General features: G+C 41.8%; 1 protein-coding gene across 1 annotated transcript in view; it reads left to right on the top strand.

Annotated features, from left to right (window-relative positions):
- Window positions 1-21,073, top strand: part of LOC146072999 (cadherin-related family member 4-like) — a 145,411-nt gene that overhangs the window by 47,813 nt on the left and 76,525 nt on the right. Inside the window, exons 7-9 of the mRNA XM_083180172.1 lie at window positions 3,761-3,864; window positions 13,334-13,479; window positions 18,756-18,938. Of these exons, the coding sequence (XP_083036298.1) occupies window positions 3,761-3,864; window positions 13,334-13,479; window positions 18,756-18,938 (433 nt within the window). The remainder of the gene's footprint in view (window positions 1-3,760; window positions 3,865-13,333; window positions 13,480-18,755; window positions 18,939-21,073) is intronic.

Raw genomic sequence — 21,073 nt, 5'->3', positions numbered from 1 at the left:
GTATGCCATATAAGTCCAGAGGTGGTGTCCTGTGTTGCCATATAAGTCCAGCAGTGCTGTCCTCTGCTGCCATATAAATCTAGTGGTGCTGCCCTTTGCTGCCATATAAGTCCAGCAATGCTGCCCTGTGCTACCATACAATTCGCCCCTTTTAAATCCAGTGGAGTACAATCCGGACAATTGTGGGATTGTCAACTGAAGATGCAGTCTGTAATCCTGGAGCAAGACTAAAGGCATAAAACACAGGACAAGACCTTCACCTTTCCTTGCCACTTATTGTCATTGGAACCTTGTTTTGTCCTCACTGTCCTCTTCCTCTTGCCTCACCAAGTATGTGGTATGTTTGTAGCTAGCTATGATTTATAGAATTTATTTTTCCAAGGGGACCACCTGTTGCTGAAATGATGAGTTTATTAAACTGGTCATGTCCTGTTTAAACAACATAAGAGAGGGTCAGAGGGTCCAAGGACAATTCCAGCTTGCACCTCTTTTCATTTTGTGCTTTTTAGAGCATTGCCAGCTTGTTTTGTGGGTGCTCAAACAAACCAATGATTCTACGTCCTAATCTCACACCTGCCCGTATGTGAGTCTTCATCAGTTCAGCCTATTATGAGCATCCATTTTTCTTCCTCAGCTCCTCTTCCTCATCTATTGCCTGCTCCAACAAAGATACAGTGACATTATCTCCTGCCCAGCTCCTGCAATCTCTAACACCAACATCAATTTTCACAAGAACAATTTCACTTGCACCTTTTTTCTTTGGATTATGTGCACTTTGGAGCATTGCCAACTTGTTTTGAGGGGGGGGGGGGGGGGGGGCAAACAAACCAATCATTTCAGACCCTGTCACTGAAATGATTGGGTTGTTAAAGTGTGCATGTCCTGTTTATACAACATAAGTGCGAAATGAAGGGCCCAAGGACAATTCCATCTTGCACAACTTCTCTTTGCATTATGTGCTCTTTGGAGCATTTTTTGGCACAGCTTTTAAAACTGCCATCCTGTCTGCCACTGCGGTTCCACTTCTACATATGCCATGCGTTTTGCTGCCCACTTGTGTCCCTAAGCTTAGTCATCATCTACCTTGCTGCAACCTTTTGGCCTAAAAACAATATTGTGAGCTGTAAAGTGTTCAGAATAGACATGAGTGGAAAGGAATGTCATTGAAGTTTATAATATTGTAGAAACGAAAATAAAATTCTCTAATTTTAGCAGTTTTTATGATTTTCCCCCCAAAAAAATACAGATGCAAAACCAAAATCTGTAAGATCCAAAACACAAACGGTGATCCAGATCCAAAACACAAAGCCCGAAAAAGTGTCCGGTGCACATACCTATATTGGGGTAATCCAGCTATCACTTCTTCATTTACTTATAATTATTACCATTTTTGGAGATATAAGGGTTGAACATATTCCTCTAAAGTGTTTGATCCAGGTGGCCGCATTGTCCAGGTTGCTGAGAGCAGATGTAAATTCAATCTCCTTCATAATATATTTTTATATACTTTTTTTGTATGTGCAAGTACAACACTACCTTTCTTCTCTTCCGTGTATATTTGGTTTCTCATACATTACACCATTTTGGAATAAACTCATAAACTATGTTAAATACCTCTTCTTCATATCTATTCAACTGGACCCGGTGGCTTCTCTTTTCGCAAACTTTTAGAACAGGGATTTAGGCTTTAACAAGCATACGACCATCCCTTTTCTCAAACTCAGTTACAGTTGCAAAAAAAAAATCCTAACTCATTGGTTGTCTCTATCTTCCCCTTTGCTGTCAGAGGTCCATCAAAAAGAGTTACAGATCATGTATTTTGATAGAAAATCTGCTTTAATCAACTTTAATGAAGGTGGGTTTGTATGTAGAAACCCTTACTAAGTCCACTCAACACCAGATATTTGAAATACTGTATTTGGACATACTGAATTCATCATCATTTCTTCATAGAAAATGTATAATATTATGCTGAAGATAATGTATGTTGTGACCATTGATTAGGCTATTTACTCATTGTGTTTTGACCTCTTTCTCCTTTTCCATCCCCTCTCTTCCTTATGTTTTCTCCCTTGTCTGTATATGTATCTTAGGGGGTTATTCAGGTTGATTCACAAAGCTGCGAATTCGCAGCCTTGCGAGTCCACCAAACCCCGCCCGGCGAACGCACGCCCCCCGCCGCCCCAGCAAAGTGCGGCTTCGCCCGCACAGCAGCGAATGGATGTTTTGCATAAACATCCATTCGCTTTGCTGGGGTGTCCGCCCACATCATTCGATGGTCGGTGACCATCGAATGATGTTTAGCGTGCACGCTTATATAAGTGACTTTTGAGTTACTTAGGACCTTATTCAGATTTCATCGGTACTGCGCACATTCGCACGCAGTACCAATGTTGTGCCCGCACCCATGGCAGCGAGGGGGGGGGGGGCGGAGATGGGCGGGGAGCGCCGGGCTGCCCCATTACCATATGGGAACGCCCAGCGTTCCATGGGCGTTTCCATGAGAACGCTGGGCGTTCTCATGGTAATGAGGCAGTGACGCGGGTGTGTGGGCCGGGTAGCTGACATCACCGGATGTCAGCTGCCCGCCCATATCACGCCAGCGTGCACGCTAAACTAAGTAACTCAAAAGTCACTTATATAAGCGTGCACGCTAAACATCATTCGATGGTCACCGACCATCGAATGATGTGGGCGGACACCCCAGCAAAGCGATTGGATGTTTATGCAAAACATCCATTCGCTGCTGTGCGGGCGAAGCTGCACTTTGCTGGGGCGGCAGGGGGGCGTGCGTTCGCCGGGCGGGGTTTGGTGGACTCGCAAGGCTGCGAATTCGCAGCCTTGCGAATCAACCTGAATAACCCCCTTAGTTTAGCGCGCACACTGGCGTGATATGGGCGGGCAGCTGACATCCGGTGATGTCAGCTGCCCGGCCCACACACCCGCGTCACTGCCTCATTACCATGAGAACGCCCAGCGTTCTCATGGAAATGCCCAAGGAACGCTGGGCGTTCCCATATGGTAATGGGGCAGCCCGGTGCTCCCCGCCCATCTATGCCCCCCCCTCGCTGCCATGGGTGCGTGCACCCGGCGACCCGAAAGGTCGCCATGGGTGCACGCACCATGCGCCTGCACATGTGCAGAAACACGCCTGCGCATGCGCAGACGCACAACATTGGTACTGCGTGCGAATACCGCGCAGTACCGATGAAATCTGAATAAGGCCCTTAGTCTGTTTACCTTCAATGTTTGTATAGGTTTATTGTCTGGTCTTATAGTGTATATTCTACCTTGGTGTTGGATATGTGTATGGGGTACTTTATATTTCTGAAGTAGTGTATCTTGATATTTACAGTACGCACATTTACTCTTCACAACAGCTGTTGTGATTACAAGTACTGTACGTCCTTTCATTGGCTGAATATTTGTATACATTATGTTTGCATGTTTTTTCTTGTTCATATACAGTATACTTGATTGCTTGTATGTTTTTGAAAAACTAATAAATAGAATTTACTAAATTCTGGCTATTGTGGCAGACAGCATAGTCAGAGATTACAAGCAGGTTTATTTAATTTATGTAGATTGTTTAGCTTTTCTGCACTTATTTATTTTTTTCAAATAATATATTTGTCTTTTTATCTCTTAAGTGCCATAGGGCAATTCTATAAAAAAACGTATACTGTATAAATGGGAGAAATATTTCTGCATTGTTGAAAATAGACATTGCACTTTATTCTTATTGACTTTTTTAAATCAGGAATTCAGGCTCATATTAAGAGCAACAGATAATGGGGGTCTTTTCTGTGAAGGAGGGCTAATACTCCGTATTGATGACATAAATGACGAATATCCAATATTTGAGTAAGTGAATATTTTATATATTTTTTTTATTATTAAGTTATGCATATATACTGTATGTAATTTAAAAGATTGTGTTTCATTGTATATCTTTATGTGTGATTTATTATGTGTAGAGGTCAGTGGCAAATGCAGGATTTTCATGGGGGGGTTTCTACATGTACATACTGTACACACATACACACACTGTGCCAACAAACATATGCACTGTGCCCCAATACATACACAGTGACCCCGTACATACTGTAAACTTATACACACATTGTGCCTCAATACACACACTCACTGTGCCCCAATACACACACACTGTGCCCCAATACACACACACACAGTGCCCCAATACACACACACACACACACACACACTGTGCCCCAATACACACACACTGTGACCCCATAAACACATTGTATGCACACACTGTGCCCCAATACACACATACTCACTGTGCCCCAATACACACACACTCACACACACATTGTACCCCAATACACACACAGCTCATAAGCTGGACTTACACTCAGTGCTGGTCAGTAGAAGGCCTGACACCTCCCCATCGCTGCTGTGCCTTTGCATCCTCTTTCCCCTGCTGCTGCATTGCCCTGGAGGCTAAACTCCCCTTTGGCTGCTGTCTGGTGGGAGAGGGTCCCGTCCTCAGCTCCAGTAGCAGCGGGTTCCGTCCTCTCCTCTTGCAGCAGCCAGACACCACACCTGAGAACCCTTCAGTTCTGTGCCAGTAGTTCCTTTCCCCTCTGGTAAGTGCCCAGCGGCAAGGAAGCAGGCACTGCCCTCATCCTGTCTCTTGCGGCTCCTGCTGCCCCATGCCCAGTGAACCAAGACACTACCCTGCACGTGACTCCGAACCTCCCTTCAGACCTCCTGCTGCTGCCTCCATTCCCAATGTCCAGCTGCTGCTGCTTCCATGTGCTCATTGCCTGCTGTACCCCTTCAGTGCTGAGGAGCCGACATGCACTATTCACCGCTGAAGGGGTACAGCAGACAATAAGCAGTGACGGGCACATGGAAGCATCAGCTGGACGTCAGGTGCCCACCTAAAAAAACTTGGCCTGTCAGGGAGGGGGGGGTTTCACACGCGTGCATCACTGAAGGTGTATACACACAGTGAGATTTTGGTTATGTATGACTTTGACTATGCCATTTGCCTTGAACCATACAATGTGGTATATTTACTTGAGATTTTAACTATGGACGATTTTGACTATAGTAGAATGTTAGACTGTGTAAACAATAGTCTACATTGGCTTTCCTGCACAGTGTTTTCTTGCCGGTTGACATCACAAGCTATATACACACACACTGTGCAACATGTGCTATCTTTCTGATTTTGACTATACAGTAAATTCAAAATCGGAAGCCCAAATTGCACCATGTGTGTATGAACCTTTAAGTTTGTTAATGTGTCTCATTCTTTCAGTGTTGGCTGGCTAGATTTTGCATGTTCATTATGAACTGTGTATGTTTTGTTATGTGATTGCTCCATACTCTATCTATCTATCTATCTATCTATCTATCTATCTATCTATCAAAGTATTTCAACCACTGTGCCATGACACACTAGTATGCCATGAGCAGTTCTTGACCCAGTGTACATTCACTGCCACCAATTAAATAAAAGTTTTGACAGAAATGGTCTTTTCCTGTTCGAGTTCTGTGTTTGTATCCTGACATAGGATTCTTCCCATCTCTCATGTTAATGGGTTGTCTTCCTGTCCTCCGCTAATAATCATTAAATGGTAGCTGCTGTTGCTCCCTCTCTCGCATGGTGCCAGTCCTAGTGTCCCTGTTCAATGGCTCTTTGCTTGTGATGCAACTCATAGACAACATACAGTAGGCCAGAAATCAGATTTAGAGAAGACTCGTCACAGGGAGCAAGGTGAAGAGCTGCTCGGGTGTCCTGCTGTTATACTGTCCCCACTAGCTCCATATGAATGGAAGATGGTAGCTGGGCAGTGACTTGTATGTGTACACATGAGGGCATTATTATCTCTACTCTATGGGGCACTCCACATTGAAAACAACTGGTTTTGGCATAAGGGTTCTACTGTGTTCTGCAAGCAGGTGAGCCTGACAGCTACTCTGTACAGTGCTGTGTTCATCTTGGGGAAAATGTGTTTTATTTTTATGTTCTATAGGGATAGTATGATTGATCGTTGTTGTCTTCTATGGGGCCAAAGGGTTTGTTTTTTTTTCTTGGGGAGGGGGGGGGGGATATTTGTGTTTCATCCTTATGGTGAACTGATGGTGTGCTTTAACGATAGAAAAATCTTATTTGGCTTGCTGTGAGTTGAAAAAGGTTGACAATCAGTGATCTAACAGGTTTAGGTTAGCAAAAAATATGGCTGTCTGGCTTGAAGTAAAGCTGAGGTAATATAGTCTGCTTTTGCTGCTAAAACAGTACCATACAACGGGATCACTGTCAGCAATGTGTATGGAGTGTACAAATACTAAACAAGAGCACCAAAGGAACTTATCATTTGTAAAACAAATGTGGGGTGTTACGTATTAGCCTGACGTGTAAAGGATTGCCATTTTATAAATATGGGCAGACACACCATAATTCCTGCACAGTCTACAGCTCACAGGCTCTTACATAAATCCCATGGCCTTGTTAGGTTAGTCAGCCAGCTCACAAAAATAAAGATTTCTTATCCCTGCACAAAGGAATTTTTGTTTTACAGGATATACAAGTTCTGAGATATCAGGACAGATGCAAGTAGGCTAAGGGTCCTTAAATTAAATCCCTCTTCTGAACCAATCTGTGAAAGATAGCCCATAGGTCACTATAGTCTTACTCCACTATAGACTTATGTTACTATAGACTTTTGCCAAAGGAGCAGACTAGATTGGCCAAATGGATCTACTGACAATAAAAAAGTTCAATTCTATCTGGAGTCTGCACAGCAGCCCTTTAGAAACCTATGGGGGTTGATGCTGTTGGCAATAGAAGTACGCTTCTTATTATAACATGGGGATTCTTATATTTATGGTTAGCCCCTGAAAACACCCTCATATATACTTTAATAAATAAGCACCAATATTCATTAGCAGTCATTTTTCAAATGCATTTACAATCATAGCCAATAGTAATCTATTCTCATGTAAGCAGATTATTAATCATTACCTACAGTAGATAAAACAACAAAAACCCAAGTGTTGTGAAGGCATTAGCTGTTATGTGTGCATTTAAAAAAAAAATAGACTGTGGCTTCATCTGAGAAGAGGAGCTGACTATCCACAAAAAAAATGGTTTTTATTTATTGTGCAAAGAAATACTAATATGCATAGAACAAATGCTCTTTTCAATACAGTGTCCAGTCAGTGAGGCTGGAGCGTGTGCATTCCTTCAAGGGCAATTTAAACTATACACAAGAGGTTTTAAGAAAACGAAAAAATGAGGAAAAATAAACAAACTGTATATACATAAATAACAAAATGGTCTGGATACTTGTTGACTTCACTGTACAGTATAATAGACCACGAACAAGGCACCTACAGCATTAAATATCACTTAGATCAAGACACAACAATCCCACCCGAACAAACCAAATTCATTTTAGACAGCATTACATTTATCTTAAAACACAACTATGTTTGGTTTGAAAACCAATTCTACATTCAAACAACAGGGACCGCGATGGGCACGAGATTTGCCCCTGGGTACGCTAATCTATTCATGAGTTGGTGGGAGGACCATCACATATGGGTGGATGGCGGACCAGGGGCAAATCTCGTGCTATGGAAACGCTTTATAGATGACATTCTGTTCATATGGAGAGGAGACGAGACATCCCTACAGAGGTTTTTACAACACATAAACAACAATAACAATAACTTGATATTCACCAGCAATTACAGCAAAAAAGAAGTAAAATTTCTAGATCTCAAGATATTCATTGAAGATAACAAAATACACACCAATACATACAAAAAATCCGTTGATGTCAATAGTTTCATACTATCCACCAGCTGGCACCACCCAAATTGGTTACAATCTATCCCAAAAAGCCAGTTCATAAGACTAAAACGCAATTGCACAAAAAATTCAGACTTCATAGAACAAAGTAACAACATGATAACACAATTCACAGAAAAAGAATATAAACTGACCGATCTACAAAAAGCACGCAAAGACATAGAGGGAGTAGATAGAACTGACCTCCTGAAATACAAGGACAAAAAGAGTGGAATATATCAAGAAACACCTTTTATTACCCAATACTCACAAGAATCCAAACAACTCCAACAAATAATAAAAAACCACTGGCCACTACTGTTAAAGGACGAGACACTTTCAGATATTCTCCCAGAAAAAACAAATATAGTATATAGGAAAGCCCCTGACATCAAACAAAAATTAATCAAAAATCACATTCCCCCAAAGAAACAAATCCAGCAAACTTTGACCAATAAACCCAACAAAGGCTTTTATTACTGTGGGACGTGTATAGGATGCACAAATCAAAACCAAAAAACTACCCAACCAGTTACAACCTACATATCAACATCAACCCAAGAAACATATAGAATAAATATTAGAATCACATGCAATAGCAAAGGGGTGATATATTTGCTACAATGTGGGTGCAACAAACAATATGTGGGACGTACTACAAGACCCCTAAAAACAAGAATCAGCGAGCACATCCGGAATATTACCAAAAAGAATGAGGAACACAATCTATTCAAGCACTTTTCAGATCACCACAACGGTAATCCAAGATCATTGACATTTATAGGCATTGCAGATGTTCAAAACAACTGGAGCGGAGGAGATTTTACACATAAAATTAACAAACTTGAACTCAAATACATGTATGAATTAAAAACACTGAAACCGCAGGGACTGAATCTTGATAATGAAGTGAAAGCAATAATAGGAAAAAAATGACATAAAGATGACAGTTGAGAGGGATGACCCCCCAACAGACAGATACCAACTTGATTGACAATTGACGTACATATGACAGTTGAGAGGGATGACCCCCCAACAGACAGATATTCATTCAAATTAGTAATTGAGATGGGTAAAAGGCTGGGAATCCAAAATAACAAAACCCATATTTGCATCAATATAGCAGCAATTAGCTTATAATTTTTTCAGCATTTAAAATAATAAAACCATTATTTAATAAATTATTCCCGACCAACTGTAATAAACCCATAATGAAGCAACAGTTTGAATATTAAGTAACGATAACAACACCATAATCCAGTATGTGCACACCACAATAAAAGAAAGAATAACAATGTAATTGATTAATTGAACAGCAATTGCAGACTGACTCATGCATGTATTGGCCCAATCAGAGACAGAACACCCGAGCCAATCAAAAAATAGAGGAGCAAAATGGAGGGACATTTAAACCAAGAGACACACAACACCAACCATCTCCCTAGAAGAAGGCAAAGATAGCCGAAACGCGTTGGAGGGACACACACAGAACTGAAACAATTCCTGCAACAAAGAGCCACAGCCGAGGACCGACATCCGTGACCATCACAGCATCCAGCGGGCGTATACGCCACTACGTTAAACAAGAAGCCGCAACGATACAGACAGATCCTGGTGTAACGGCAGCGGTGAGTATACAGGAGAGGGAGAACGGGCTGCAATAGTGAGGTCCTGTAATTGAGAGAAACGGTCACCGCAAAGGATCCGCTTAGCGTCCTGACACGGTGAGCCGCGACCACTCAGCCAGACGGGCAGCAACATTTGTACATCCCATGTCCCGGTCAGCAGTGCTTCGCACCTAGCTGCCGGTGCCGGACGGGTTACAGACGGAGCTTCACCCATCCGGGACCCCTAGCTCCCCAATTCACCTCCGAAAGTGCCACCGCTCCCGAACACGAAAACAAAAGGTACCTGAACACTGTGCAGAACATTATAATACTAGGATTACAAATAGCGGGACGCCGCTGAACTTACCTACATTACTTAAGATACCCATTTCCCTATATCAGGACAAATATTGCGCACTCGCCACCTGAGCGGGTACACACCAAGCAATTTATCTGACCAACAATCGGCATCATAATTGGTTGCACGATTCTCATTTCCATTATCATGTGCTGTCGGTTCTTTAACATCATCTTGATGCAGTGATATTTGTCAACAAGTATCCAGACCATTTTGTTATTTATGTATATACAGTTTGTTTATTTTTCCTCATTTTTTCGTTTTCTTAAAACCTCTTGTGTATAGTTTAAATTGCCCTTGAAGGAATGCACACGCTCCAGCCTCACTGACTGGACACTGTATTGAAAAGAGCATTTGTTCTATGCATATTAGTATTTCTTTGCACAATAAATAAAAACCATTTATTTTACCCAATCATTGGTAGAATCTTAGTGACAGAGCGCAGCACTAAACCAATCTCTGTATACTGTAAACCACAACGGACCCAGTCACCCGTTAAAGTGCAGCTGCTAGTCCTAGGTACACACTAATAGATTCCGTGCGCAGGTATACCCAGAAAACAGCCCCAAAATCCCCCCTCACTGTTTTTCTATTGTACTGTATCCACAAAAAAACTTTGGAAAGAAATGGATGAGATAAAGTGCTGTACTCAGACCAAATGGAGCTTACATTTTTTTTTTTTTTTTTTTTTTTAGTACAAAGGAAACAATTGTAACCATGTTGAACAGCTTACAAGATACTTTGTAAACACATTAAAAAAATAAACTTCAGTTTTTCACATTAGGATTATCCTCTAATCCATGGGTCTTCAAACTGTGGCCCTCCAGATGTTGTGAAACTACAAATCCCAGCATGCCTTGCCACAGTTTTGCTATAAGGGAGTGTTAAAACTGTGGCAATGCATGCTGGGATTTGTAGTTTCACAACATCTGGAGGGCCCCAGTTTGAAGACCCATGCTCTAATCAATTAATATCGGCCTTTTTCAACACGTGATGAGAATAGAATATAATAAGATAAATAAATGATTCCAGGTATATAGGGGGTCATTTTGGTTCGCTCTTTCTGACAAATTCCTTCTTAGATGGACAAAACCATGTGCACTGCAGGGGGGTAGATGTAAAATATGCAGAGGGAATTTGATTTGGGTGAGTTATTTTGTTTTTATACAGGGAAAATACTGACTGCTTTATTTTTACACTGCAATATACTGTAGATCTCACTTTGAAGTAAAACCTCACCCAAATCTAATTCTATCTGCACAAGTAACATCTGCCCCACCTGCAGTGCACATGGTTTTGTCCATCTAAGAAGGAACTTGTCAGAAAGAGTGAACCAAAATAACCCCCATAGTCTGCACATAAAAGTCTTTGTAACTAAACAGATGTTGAAAAAAGGGGAGTTTGTTGGATTGCTCAAAAAAATGGTAACCAGCTGGAATGTTTGTGGAGAGTATACTCACAAAGGGCCTTATTCTAGTTCACTCTTTCTGACAAAATCCTTCTTAGATGGACAAAACCATGTGCACTGCAGGGGGGGCAGATGTAAAATGTGCATAGAGAGAAATAGATTTGGGTGAGTTATTTTGTTTCTGTGCAGGGTAAATACTGGCTGCTTTATTTTTACACTGCAATATAGATCTCACTTTGAAGTAAAACCCCACCCAAATCTAATTCTCTCTGCACTATTAACATCTGCCCCACCTGCAGTGCACATGGTTTTGTCCATCTAAGAAGGATTTTGTCAGAAAGATTGATCTAGAATAAGGCCCAATGTTAGCCACCCTCGAGATCTTTGCAGTCCAGAGCTGTCGGCACGACATCGTTTCATCTCATCCATTTCTTACAAGAGAGAGAGAGACAGAGAGAGAGAGAGAACATTTTCAGGGGTATTTTTTGCTATGCGCAGCTATTTTGTAGTTTTAACAGCACTTTAACAGCACTTAAATTGTACACAATCTCTATGAACATCTCGCAGATCAGATAAATCTTTAATAAAATATTTTTTTTAAGTAAAATAGGCAATTCCCCCATCTAACTTGTTATATAAATAACGTTCTATTAATTAAAAAGTTCCATTTGCTGTATCTCATACTTACCTACCTTTCTTCTGTTCTCTCCTGGAGAAAGGAAATGCAGATGAGTAGGGGCAGGCCCAGGACATTGTAAATCAATCGTTCCCCCGCGCGTTCGCACGGGGGACCAAATGTTCATGACTGTGCATGTGCATAGGTTTTTAATGCGCATGTGCAGCTGATGTGTGTGAGCGCTCACAGCGTTTGCACACAAAAGTATGGCCGGGGGGCGTAGAGGGGCTTGGGGTGTCTGGAGGAGTCGCAAGGCTGCGAAGTTTGCAGCCCTGCGAGTCAACCAAATTAAGGACGTGTGTGTGTGTATCTGTCAGAGGGGGATTTGATGTTTACTGTTTCACAGTGCAGCCTTAGGTTAACATAATTAAGAAACTTCTCAATTGAAGAGACTCCTGTTCCCAAGTATGAAAAGGAGAGTGATTATCGCTGGGTACAAATGGAATAGAACCCACATTTTGTTTTAAAATTAAACCCTCATGTGGATTGCTGAATATGATTGAATTTGATTGTGTCTGGAAAAATCCCCGGTACAACTAAGCCTTGCACTTTCACATAGCTCTAGAAGCCAAGGGGATATGGCCATTAGGTCGGCATGCATTGGGTCACCCACTAAAGGTCAATATGACTTACATTGGCACATGAAATAGGTTGACATGACTAATGTTGACAGGGTTGGAAGGTCGACACAAGCATTAGGCCAGCAATGGGAAGGTTGACATGAAAATGTTTAGTCAACATGTGGCGACAGGGGGTATTTCATGCCCTACCTTCCACTAGGGCGTGAAGGGAGAATAATACAGTGTGCCCGTAGGATGGCCAATGGACGCGGTACAATTTGAAGCCTTACCATTGTCGACCTAATGCTTGTGACCAACTTCCAACTCTGTTGACCTATTTCATGTGTCAACCTAAGCCATGTCGACCTTTAGTGGTCCACCCAATGCATATTGACCTAATAGAGTTGTTCCATTTAAATTGTCATTAGCAGATAGCGCTTAATGGGAAGCCACTTCTAATTCACATACTGGCGGACCACAGGGTAGTGGGGGAATTTATTGGGGGTCTGTAGACCTGCAGCTAACAGGTCAAATCTGCTATTGGTAATATGTAAAAAAAATTATATATTATACATTTAAAACCATTTCAGGGCTTTATGTTCTGGGAAGCTCTGACAGCCTGAAAACATGAGCTTGTTAAATTAAAGCTAAAAATCCAGGGTTACATGTTACATATACATTCTGACCCCTAGATTACTTTTAGTAATCTCCTAATTCCAAACATAATTTTCTTAATTGGTGTAGTCCACATGGATATAAAATCAAAATCATTAATGGGCACAGTTGAAGCTGAATGAAAACAAACTTTTTTTTTGTTTGCTTGTTATATACATGTATATTATTATGTATAGAAAAATCTATCTTCATCTTGTATGTTTATTTTATCTGTGCAGGAAAATTGAGAATGACACTATTTATGTACATGAAAATACTTTGGTTGGATCCATCATAGAAGTATTCAGGGCAACAGACCGAGATGTTAATGATCGTATTAAATACTATTTTCCAGGGTTATCAAACATGTTTAATATAAATTCAGGTATGATCACGCTTATATTTCCTGACCTTAGCCAATTAGATTGTTCCTTACTGTGCTGCATGTCTACAGCAGTGATTGCAGGAAGAAGTGCAGGTGATCTGCATAATACTGTACAGTACATGTAACAAAGACACCTTTCTATAAATATTACATATTTGTGTAATATATACTTTATAAATGCACAACATTTGTATGCTTTTATATGATCTGTAAATGATGGTGTCTCCCCTGCTGTGGTAGGTGCCAGGATAATAGTAATAATCTTGTGAAATAATTGACCGCATACTCTTATAGAACTATATGTGACTGTAAATGCTGGCAGATATGTATAATGTGTTTTTTCAGAGCACAAAAAACTTTTGAAAAAAAACCCCAGCAATTTTCTGACTGCCAATTATAAACTGATACCCCTTTCACATCGCACTTTTAAAATGGTATATTGCCGTTTTTTTTTCCATTTTAAAACGTTTAAGGCTGCAATGTGAAAGTGCCAGAGTTGATTTACCGGTTAAAGTTAACCGGTATTTCAACAACGGTTAAAAAGCAGAGTCCTACACGGTTCAAAGCCGTTTTTTTGGCAGTTTGAACAGCTCTATTTCAATGGCTTGAAACGTGTCCCTTGAGGTTAAACGGGTTGAATGTTTGAATGGTATTAAATGATTTTTAAAACGGTTTTCACCTGCAATGTGAAAGGTCTCAAGGCTCAGACCCGTTTTAAAGTCCCATTTAAGAATACCGTGTCATTACCCATTTCTGCAATGTGAAAGCAGTATGACATTATTAAGTTTGAGGTTTATTTCTTCTTATCTTATTCTTATTTCCATTCTTAGTTGGCATTAACATAACGGGCCCTACAAATGTAGAGACTCGCTGAGCATTCCGAGCGATGCTGGATCGCTCAAAACGCTCAGCATGATCGCTCAGCACACAGCAATGTGTCAGTGCTCTGTGCTGAGCGATCTGTCAGGGCCAGTGTTCTCCTGTGAGGGACTCTTATCTCATACAGTCAGCGAAGGAGGAGACAATGCTCTTAGTTCATTGGTCATGGACAAATGTTACTGGCTACACAGAGTATACTACAGAACCTAAGGAAAAGGTATTCGCTGGGAATAATCAGGCGCCTTGCTGAGAGTTGTTTCTCTGGTAAGAGCTGCTGCTTAGATGTTGTAGATGAAGGCAATGCAATGAAGAAGTGGCTTCCGTGCTCAATGACAGTCCACACTGGTGTAGATGTAGTAAACCAGTGGATCAGTGGATCAGAAGCACCTGGTTTACTACATCTACACCAGTGTGGACTGTCATTGAGCACGGAAGCCACTTCTTTATTGCATTGCCTTCATCTACATCTGGGTTATCGCTGCAGACAATCCGGTGGTCTGAACCCCCAAGATCGGCTCTGCACCGACACAAGGTCTGCTCCACTTCCAGCGGTATCTATTCCTCCAGCGGCTGTCCCATAAGCCGTCATCATCGTGAGGACTCCCAGTAACACCTTCATTCAAAGGATCCACGAAAGCTATTGGTAAAGTGCACTTACCTGTTATTTCCACACAAGTGTCGACACAGCTCATTCCGACGTGTCCATTGAGGCGGGGCAAATATTCATTTCAATTTTGACATTCATTCCAATTTACGTTTCCCCCCCCCCCTTACCATTATACCATTATTGTTATTATTGTTTTTATATGTTTTTTATATTGTATTTTAATCAACAGTAAAATTGTTACATTTCAAATATTTGTTTCATTCATTGAATTGAGCGCTGCTACACTCACCCAGTGTGAGTTACTTTATACTACTGAACCTGTTGCTTTTCTCAAAATTGAGGTCTTCTTTGGCTATAGTTTAAAAAAATGTACTTTTGCAAACAATATGATTACCAAACAATAGAATCAGAGATTGTGAAAGTTAAGATTTACACTGTGTACACATCAAAGAGCGCTGGCCATGCACCCAACAGTGATAAAAACTGGGGTGTGGCCTCAAGATATTACCTCAAAGTCACTCCCTTTTTGGAAGGCCACACGCATTTTCGGGAACTTGCGGTGGGGCCTCCCAGGGAGGACAGGAGTACACCTTCTTCAGACTCTTCAGTTCTTGTTCAGTTTCACGGCGGCAGCATGGCCGCCTGCTACTTCCGGGTTCGGCGCTGGGAAAACTATCTAAAATAAAGTCCATGCCAACGTGAATTGGTTCATACCCCCACTATCCACGTTGGCATGGAGTCGATTTCAGATAGCGTGGCGAGCGTAGCAAGCCACCGAGCCCGTAGCGTGGGCGAGCGAAGCGAGCCCCGCAAGGGGACACAGACGCTGCTGCGACTGAGACGCTGCCGCCGTGAAACTAAACAAGTACCAACTTTTCTTCTTTTGATTCCATGGCCAGCAAAAACAGCATTCGATTGTCAGTGTGTAAGACAGAACTTATAATTGGATCAGAGCATGATATGGGACCCAATAATTCTCACACATTTAATAATACAACGGTCCTGGTACCCGTACAGTACCTGCACATGATAACCTAGGAGGAAGGAGATGAGAATCATATTCCTGAACTGATGGATGGATGGACATATATAGGGCATCATATGGGGACATAGATGGACAAGAGGGGGCATAAATGAATGGACAAGAGGGGACATAGGCAGATAGACGAGGCATAGACAGACAAATAGGAGGAGAATTGATGGACAGACAGAACACCAAATGGGAGTATAGATGGATGAGGACATAAATGTACAGACAAATGGACAGAAGGGGCATAGACGAACAGACAAAGCAACAGATGGACAGATGACAGACGGGGTAAAGTGGCAACATAAAAACAAGATCTTATAGTGCAGTCAACAATGTAGTAAATAACACATATCTTATCTGGTTACAGCATATATAAAATGTCTCCCAAGGGGCTATTTAGACAATTTGCCACCAAGGGCAGATCTGATACCTGATGGCTTGCCACAACAAAGCCATACACTCCTTAAAGGAGTTTATGGTTTTGCCAATATAGCAGAGAGCACACAGGCATTTCACCATGCACTGCACGTTAGTACATGTCTGAAATTATATTCTTGCCATTGTGGGGATGAAAAAATACTTTAGTCTCAATCATATGACTACAGGTGGCAGCCGACACACCTATAACAGCCTGGGTCTCGTTTATGTACTTGCATGTCAATGAACGCATGGTCACTAATATCTGTATGTACCAGACAATCTCTAGTATTTCTGCCTTTCTTATAGCATGGCATTATGTTGGAGTGTCTCAAACTTTTTAAATCCTTATCTTGCTGTAGGATGGGCATAAATCCTTACACCATTTATCATCAATCAGTTGTGCTGTGGTAATATTCTGTACCCAATGTAATCTATTAATATTTTCTGCTTTTTAGCAAGAGGATGTTTTTGAGGGGCCTTTCTTGAAATATCATCTATTTTAACATGTGCTTGACTCAAGGTTAAATCAGAGGAGCACCTTTCTTTAAATTTAGTAGTCATGTCCTCAAGACATGATTCAAGGGCCTGTTCATTGCTGGTAATATGTTTGGCCCTAAGAAATTGGTAATACGGTGGTGAGCAGTTTACTTATAGCAAGACAGGAGGCAAAGCCGCTTCTTGTATATGAATCTGGAAGCAGCTCCGTCAGTGTGCTGTTAGTGGGTGCACACTGATTGTGCTTTGTACAGTCTGTCAGCCTCGCATTGCTGGAGCAGCTTCTGGATTCCTGTACAGGAGAAGCGGCTTCACCTCCTGCATCACAGTAAGCTAACTATAGATGGTGCAGTGGGATTTCCTTGCACCAATCCCCAAGCAGCCGGCCCTATAGAAGCTGGATCCCCTGCTCCCTCTATAGTTATGCCACTGAAGAGGGGGATTTTTGTCTGTCTCTTTTTGTTCCAGCATCACACAAAAACTACTTGATGTACTTAATCCAACTGAGTTTGGCTCAGCAATAACAAACATCCACAAGAGCAAAGCCATAGGCAAGCCCTAGTATTTAAAATAAACTTAAAAAACACAAAAAGGTTGTACCTTTAAGTACAATAGAATACAATGTGAATAAACAGTTTGTCTACATCCTGGAATGCAGATGGTACTGTATAAAACATATCCAAATAATGAGGGGTACACGATGGAGATGTACCTTAGACCCAAATTACCTCTCTAAAGAGTTTTCACTGATACTGACACTTCCTGTCTGTGCTCTGTCTAGGTGTGTCATCACACCGATATGTTTTGTCTAAAATATATATCAGGGCGCCTTAATAAATATTTCAGTACTTGTTTCATAGAACGGCGCCCACTAAGCTATTTGCTTAGCCGGGTATTCTGAGTAGTGAAATCGCATCGCATGCGATTGTATTGCCGTGCAATGCGATTTTTCATGTAATATTAGGTATACAATAATATGATTGTATGTCCTAAAATAAGGTTTAATGCACCCCCCCACTATCCGTGCCACCCCGAAACGTGGTGAGCGCCTACGCGTCCTGCGACTTTTTCATACCTTTATATAGTGTGGCGAGCGCAGCGAGCCACCGAGCCCGAAGCATGGCGAGCGTACGCGGAATACATGTAAAGTTATCCGCGTCCCCTCACGGGGCTCGCCACGCTTCATGCTCGGTGGCTCGTTGCGCTCGCCACACTATCTAAAATCAACTCCACGTCGACGTGGATAGTGGGGGTGTGAAAACGTCGGAGGACGCGTACCGCCGCCACTCGCCATGCTTCGGGGTGGCGTGGATAGTGGGGGGTGCGTAAACCATGATTGTATGTCATACAATCATATCATTGTATAGCTAATGTAGTGGCATCGCACACCCGATAAAATCGCATGCGATCGCATGCGATTTTGCGGGAGGTGCTATGCGATGCCATGCAATCCCCCGGGGCACACAAAGCAGTGAATAAATGACATTTAAAAAAATGCATCGCATCCGATGCCACTAAAATGGCTCATGCGATGCGATTTCCCTACGTTTGCGTACGTAGAAAATCTGGGTGCTGTTCTAGGAAACAAGTACCAATATTTCAAATTGAAATGCATTGGTTGTGACAGACTGATGCGCCTGGGAAGAGCAAAGGCTGAAATTGCCACGTATTTAAGTTTTTATACATGTAGTTAATTAAATCCAATGTTCATTTCTTATTTCTCGACTTATCAGACACAAACAAGGTCCTAATTATTGAAAAATGAAAATACTTCTATTTAGCGAAGGTAAATATTTCCTCTCTGTGCAAATAGAAAGTTTAATTCAATGTGTATTCTAATTACAGTTTCTGGTGCATTAACTCTCATTCAGCCGCTGGATTATGATGACCCTGATGTTCATAAAGCCTTTACCATCATTATTATTGCCTCTGACAGTGAAAACCACACAACCGCCTACCCTGTCACTGTTATTGTATTAGATGAGGATGAGCCTCCGTTGTGTGATCCTGCAATTTCTACTGGAACAGGTAAAATCCTTTATTATTTACAGTATATTACTTGAGATTACTGACCCTTCATAGAAGGAACAATTACAGGAGATTATGTAATGAATTTATTTGGAAATACACGATTTTTGTTTGTACTAAATTAGGAAGATCATTAGTGAATTTATCTTGTGACAGGGACAGTATAGTTCCACATGAGATTAGTGTAGAACAGCAGGATATCAGGATTAGAGCAGCAGTATTGATTATATCCACTCTAGGTTTTTCTTAAGCTTTAATGTGAATCATAATTGGGGCAATCAAGAACACCTGTGGTTTGCTGTTACAGCATATGTCATTTCAGAGAAGCGGATCAATGTTCCCAATGCCCATTAGTGGCTGGGCAGTAGGTAGACTTGGGGGTGTGGGGTCTAAGCTGGATTGTTGTATCCACTTGTGAAGCCTGTGAATTGCCTGCCAAGCTGTAAAATCCTGTATGCTATCTACCTGCTGAAAATCAAGAAAATGGCTTGATATGATATTTACTATCCAATTTGGTCAAAGCCACACCTCCCCCCCCCCCCCCCCCCTTTCAGGAAAAAATCAAAAAACATTTTCTTCACACCAAAACACACAAATTCATTCAAACCTGTGTGTTTTCAACTGGCGTAAAGCCTCATTTCCTGATTTTTCACTGATATTTTTTTTACAGGCTTTCAAATTAGATCTCCAAAAAAAAGAGAAAAAAAAACATAATTTTCTCTCAAATACACACAGTAGATTCAGTGAAACCTGTTTGTCCCATTTTTGCACACAAACAAGACTGCTTTCAGGGATTTGCTTTGTCTGACTGAGGCAGGTGAAACAAAATCCCAGATAGCCCCAGGCAAAGCATTTTCTTTTGCGATCAATAATCGAAGGTAATTTGATACCTCCCTTAATCTAGCACTATTTTTTAACACTTTTTTACACTCTAATTATTACCTCTCACCTACTGTAAGTAATGTAAACACTCTCAATGCTAAGCTGTTGCTTCTTGCAAGAGTAACATTTTCAACACATAAACCTCTCATTGTGGTGGTTGGCTGATGTTGGCCTGGATGTTCACATGCCCTGGACTGAACCTTAGTATCAAGCAGCTACCAGGTGAGGTCATCTGGCCGCAATTGTTGGACCTAGGGATGCCAATCCCGGGGCATTTTTTAAATCCCAGAATTCGGGATTGAAAAATGCCCAATCCCGGGATTGGCTTCCCTAATACAACGGCGGCTGCTCTGTGGCCTGTGCAGCGTGCCAACATCATAGGTCACATTGCACAGGCCACACAGCAGCCTCCGCCCAGGACGGGAGTAGCCAGGCAGCGTCTGAGAATCAGCTCAGACGCTGCCCTCACAAATCCCAGGATTGTAAACTCAAATCCCAGGATTGAAATCCTGGCGTTTTAGGGGCCAAATCCTGGGATCCCGCCGATCCCAGGATTGGCCACCCTAGTTAGACCCATATTTTTGGTCAAAATTCTGCTAAGCATCTCAAGTTTACTCTCTTATATTATATATAGTTTTATATATATATATATATATATATATATATATTATACTTTTTCTGATTAGCAGTGTTTAATATTTAAATGCAATTGCATTATCTATTATTTCAGTGTGCCATGACAAATCTCAACATGCTGGCACTTCTTATTATGTTTAAAATTAGGGTGCAAATTCCAAGGCCCCTACACACACTTTACCTATAAGGCTCATCCTCCTGAGTCACACAAAATTATGAGGTTCATGGAGTTGAGCAATGTGTTTGCTGCTGTGCATCAGTGGCATGTGGTGAGGTCAGTGATTGGTGAGGCACTGGCTTGGTGGAGCGAGCGCTGACAGGCTCTGTGGGGATCGCTGGGTCCAGGTTGCTTCTGCGCTGACAGGCAGGTGCGGGAGCTGCCATCTGCATAAGCAGCAGAGACTGACAGAGCAGCTCCTACCTGTCAGCACAGAAGCAACCGGGACCCATGCTCCCCACAGACCCTGTTGGCGCTCGCTCCACAAAGCCACCACAGGGTCTGCCCATTGTTCCACTAGTCAGTGCTGTTTGTAGACTATTTAGCTCCCAGTGTGGACAGGTAAAAATGTGCAGACAGGTAAAAATGTATTGGGCACACAGGACAGCACCAGTACAGC

Source organism: Crinia signifera, chromosome 4, assembly GCF_055691185.1.
Source record: "Crinia signifera chromosome 4, ASM5569118v1, whole genome shotgun sequence".
Taxonomy (NCBI): Eukaryota; Metazoa; Chordata; class Amphibia; order Anura; family Myobatrachidae; genus Crinia; species Crinia signifera.
The sequence above is the reverse complement of the archived record's forward strand: the minus strand, read 5'-3'. Positions and strand labels throughout refer to the sequence as shown.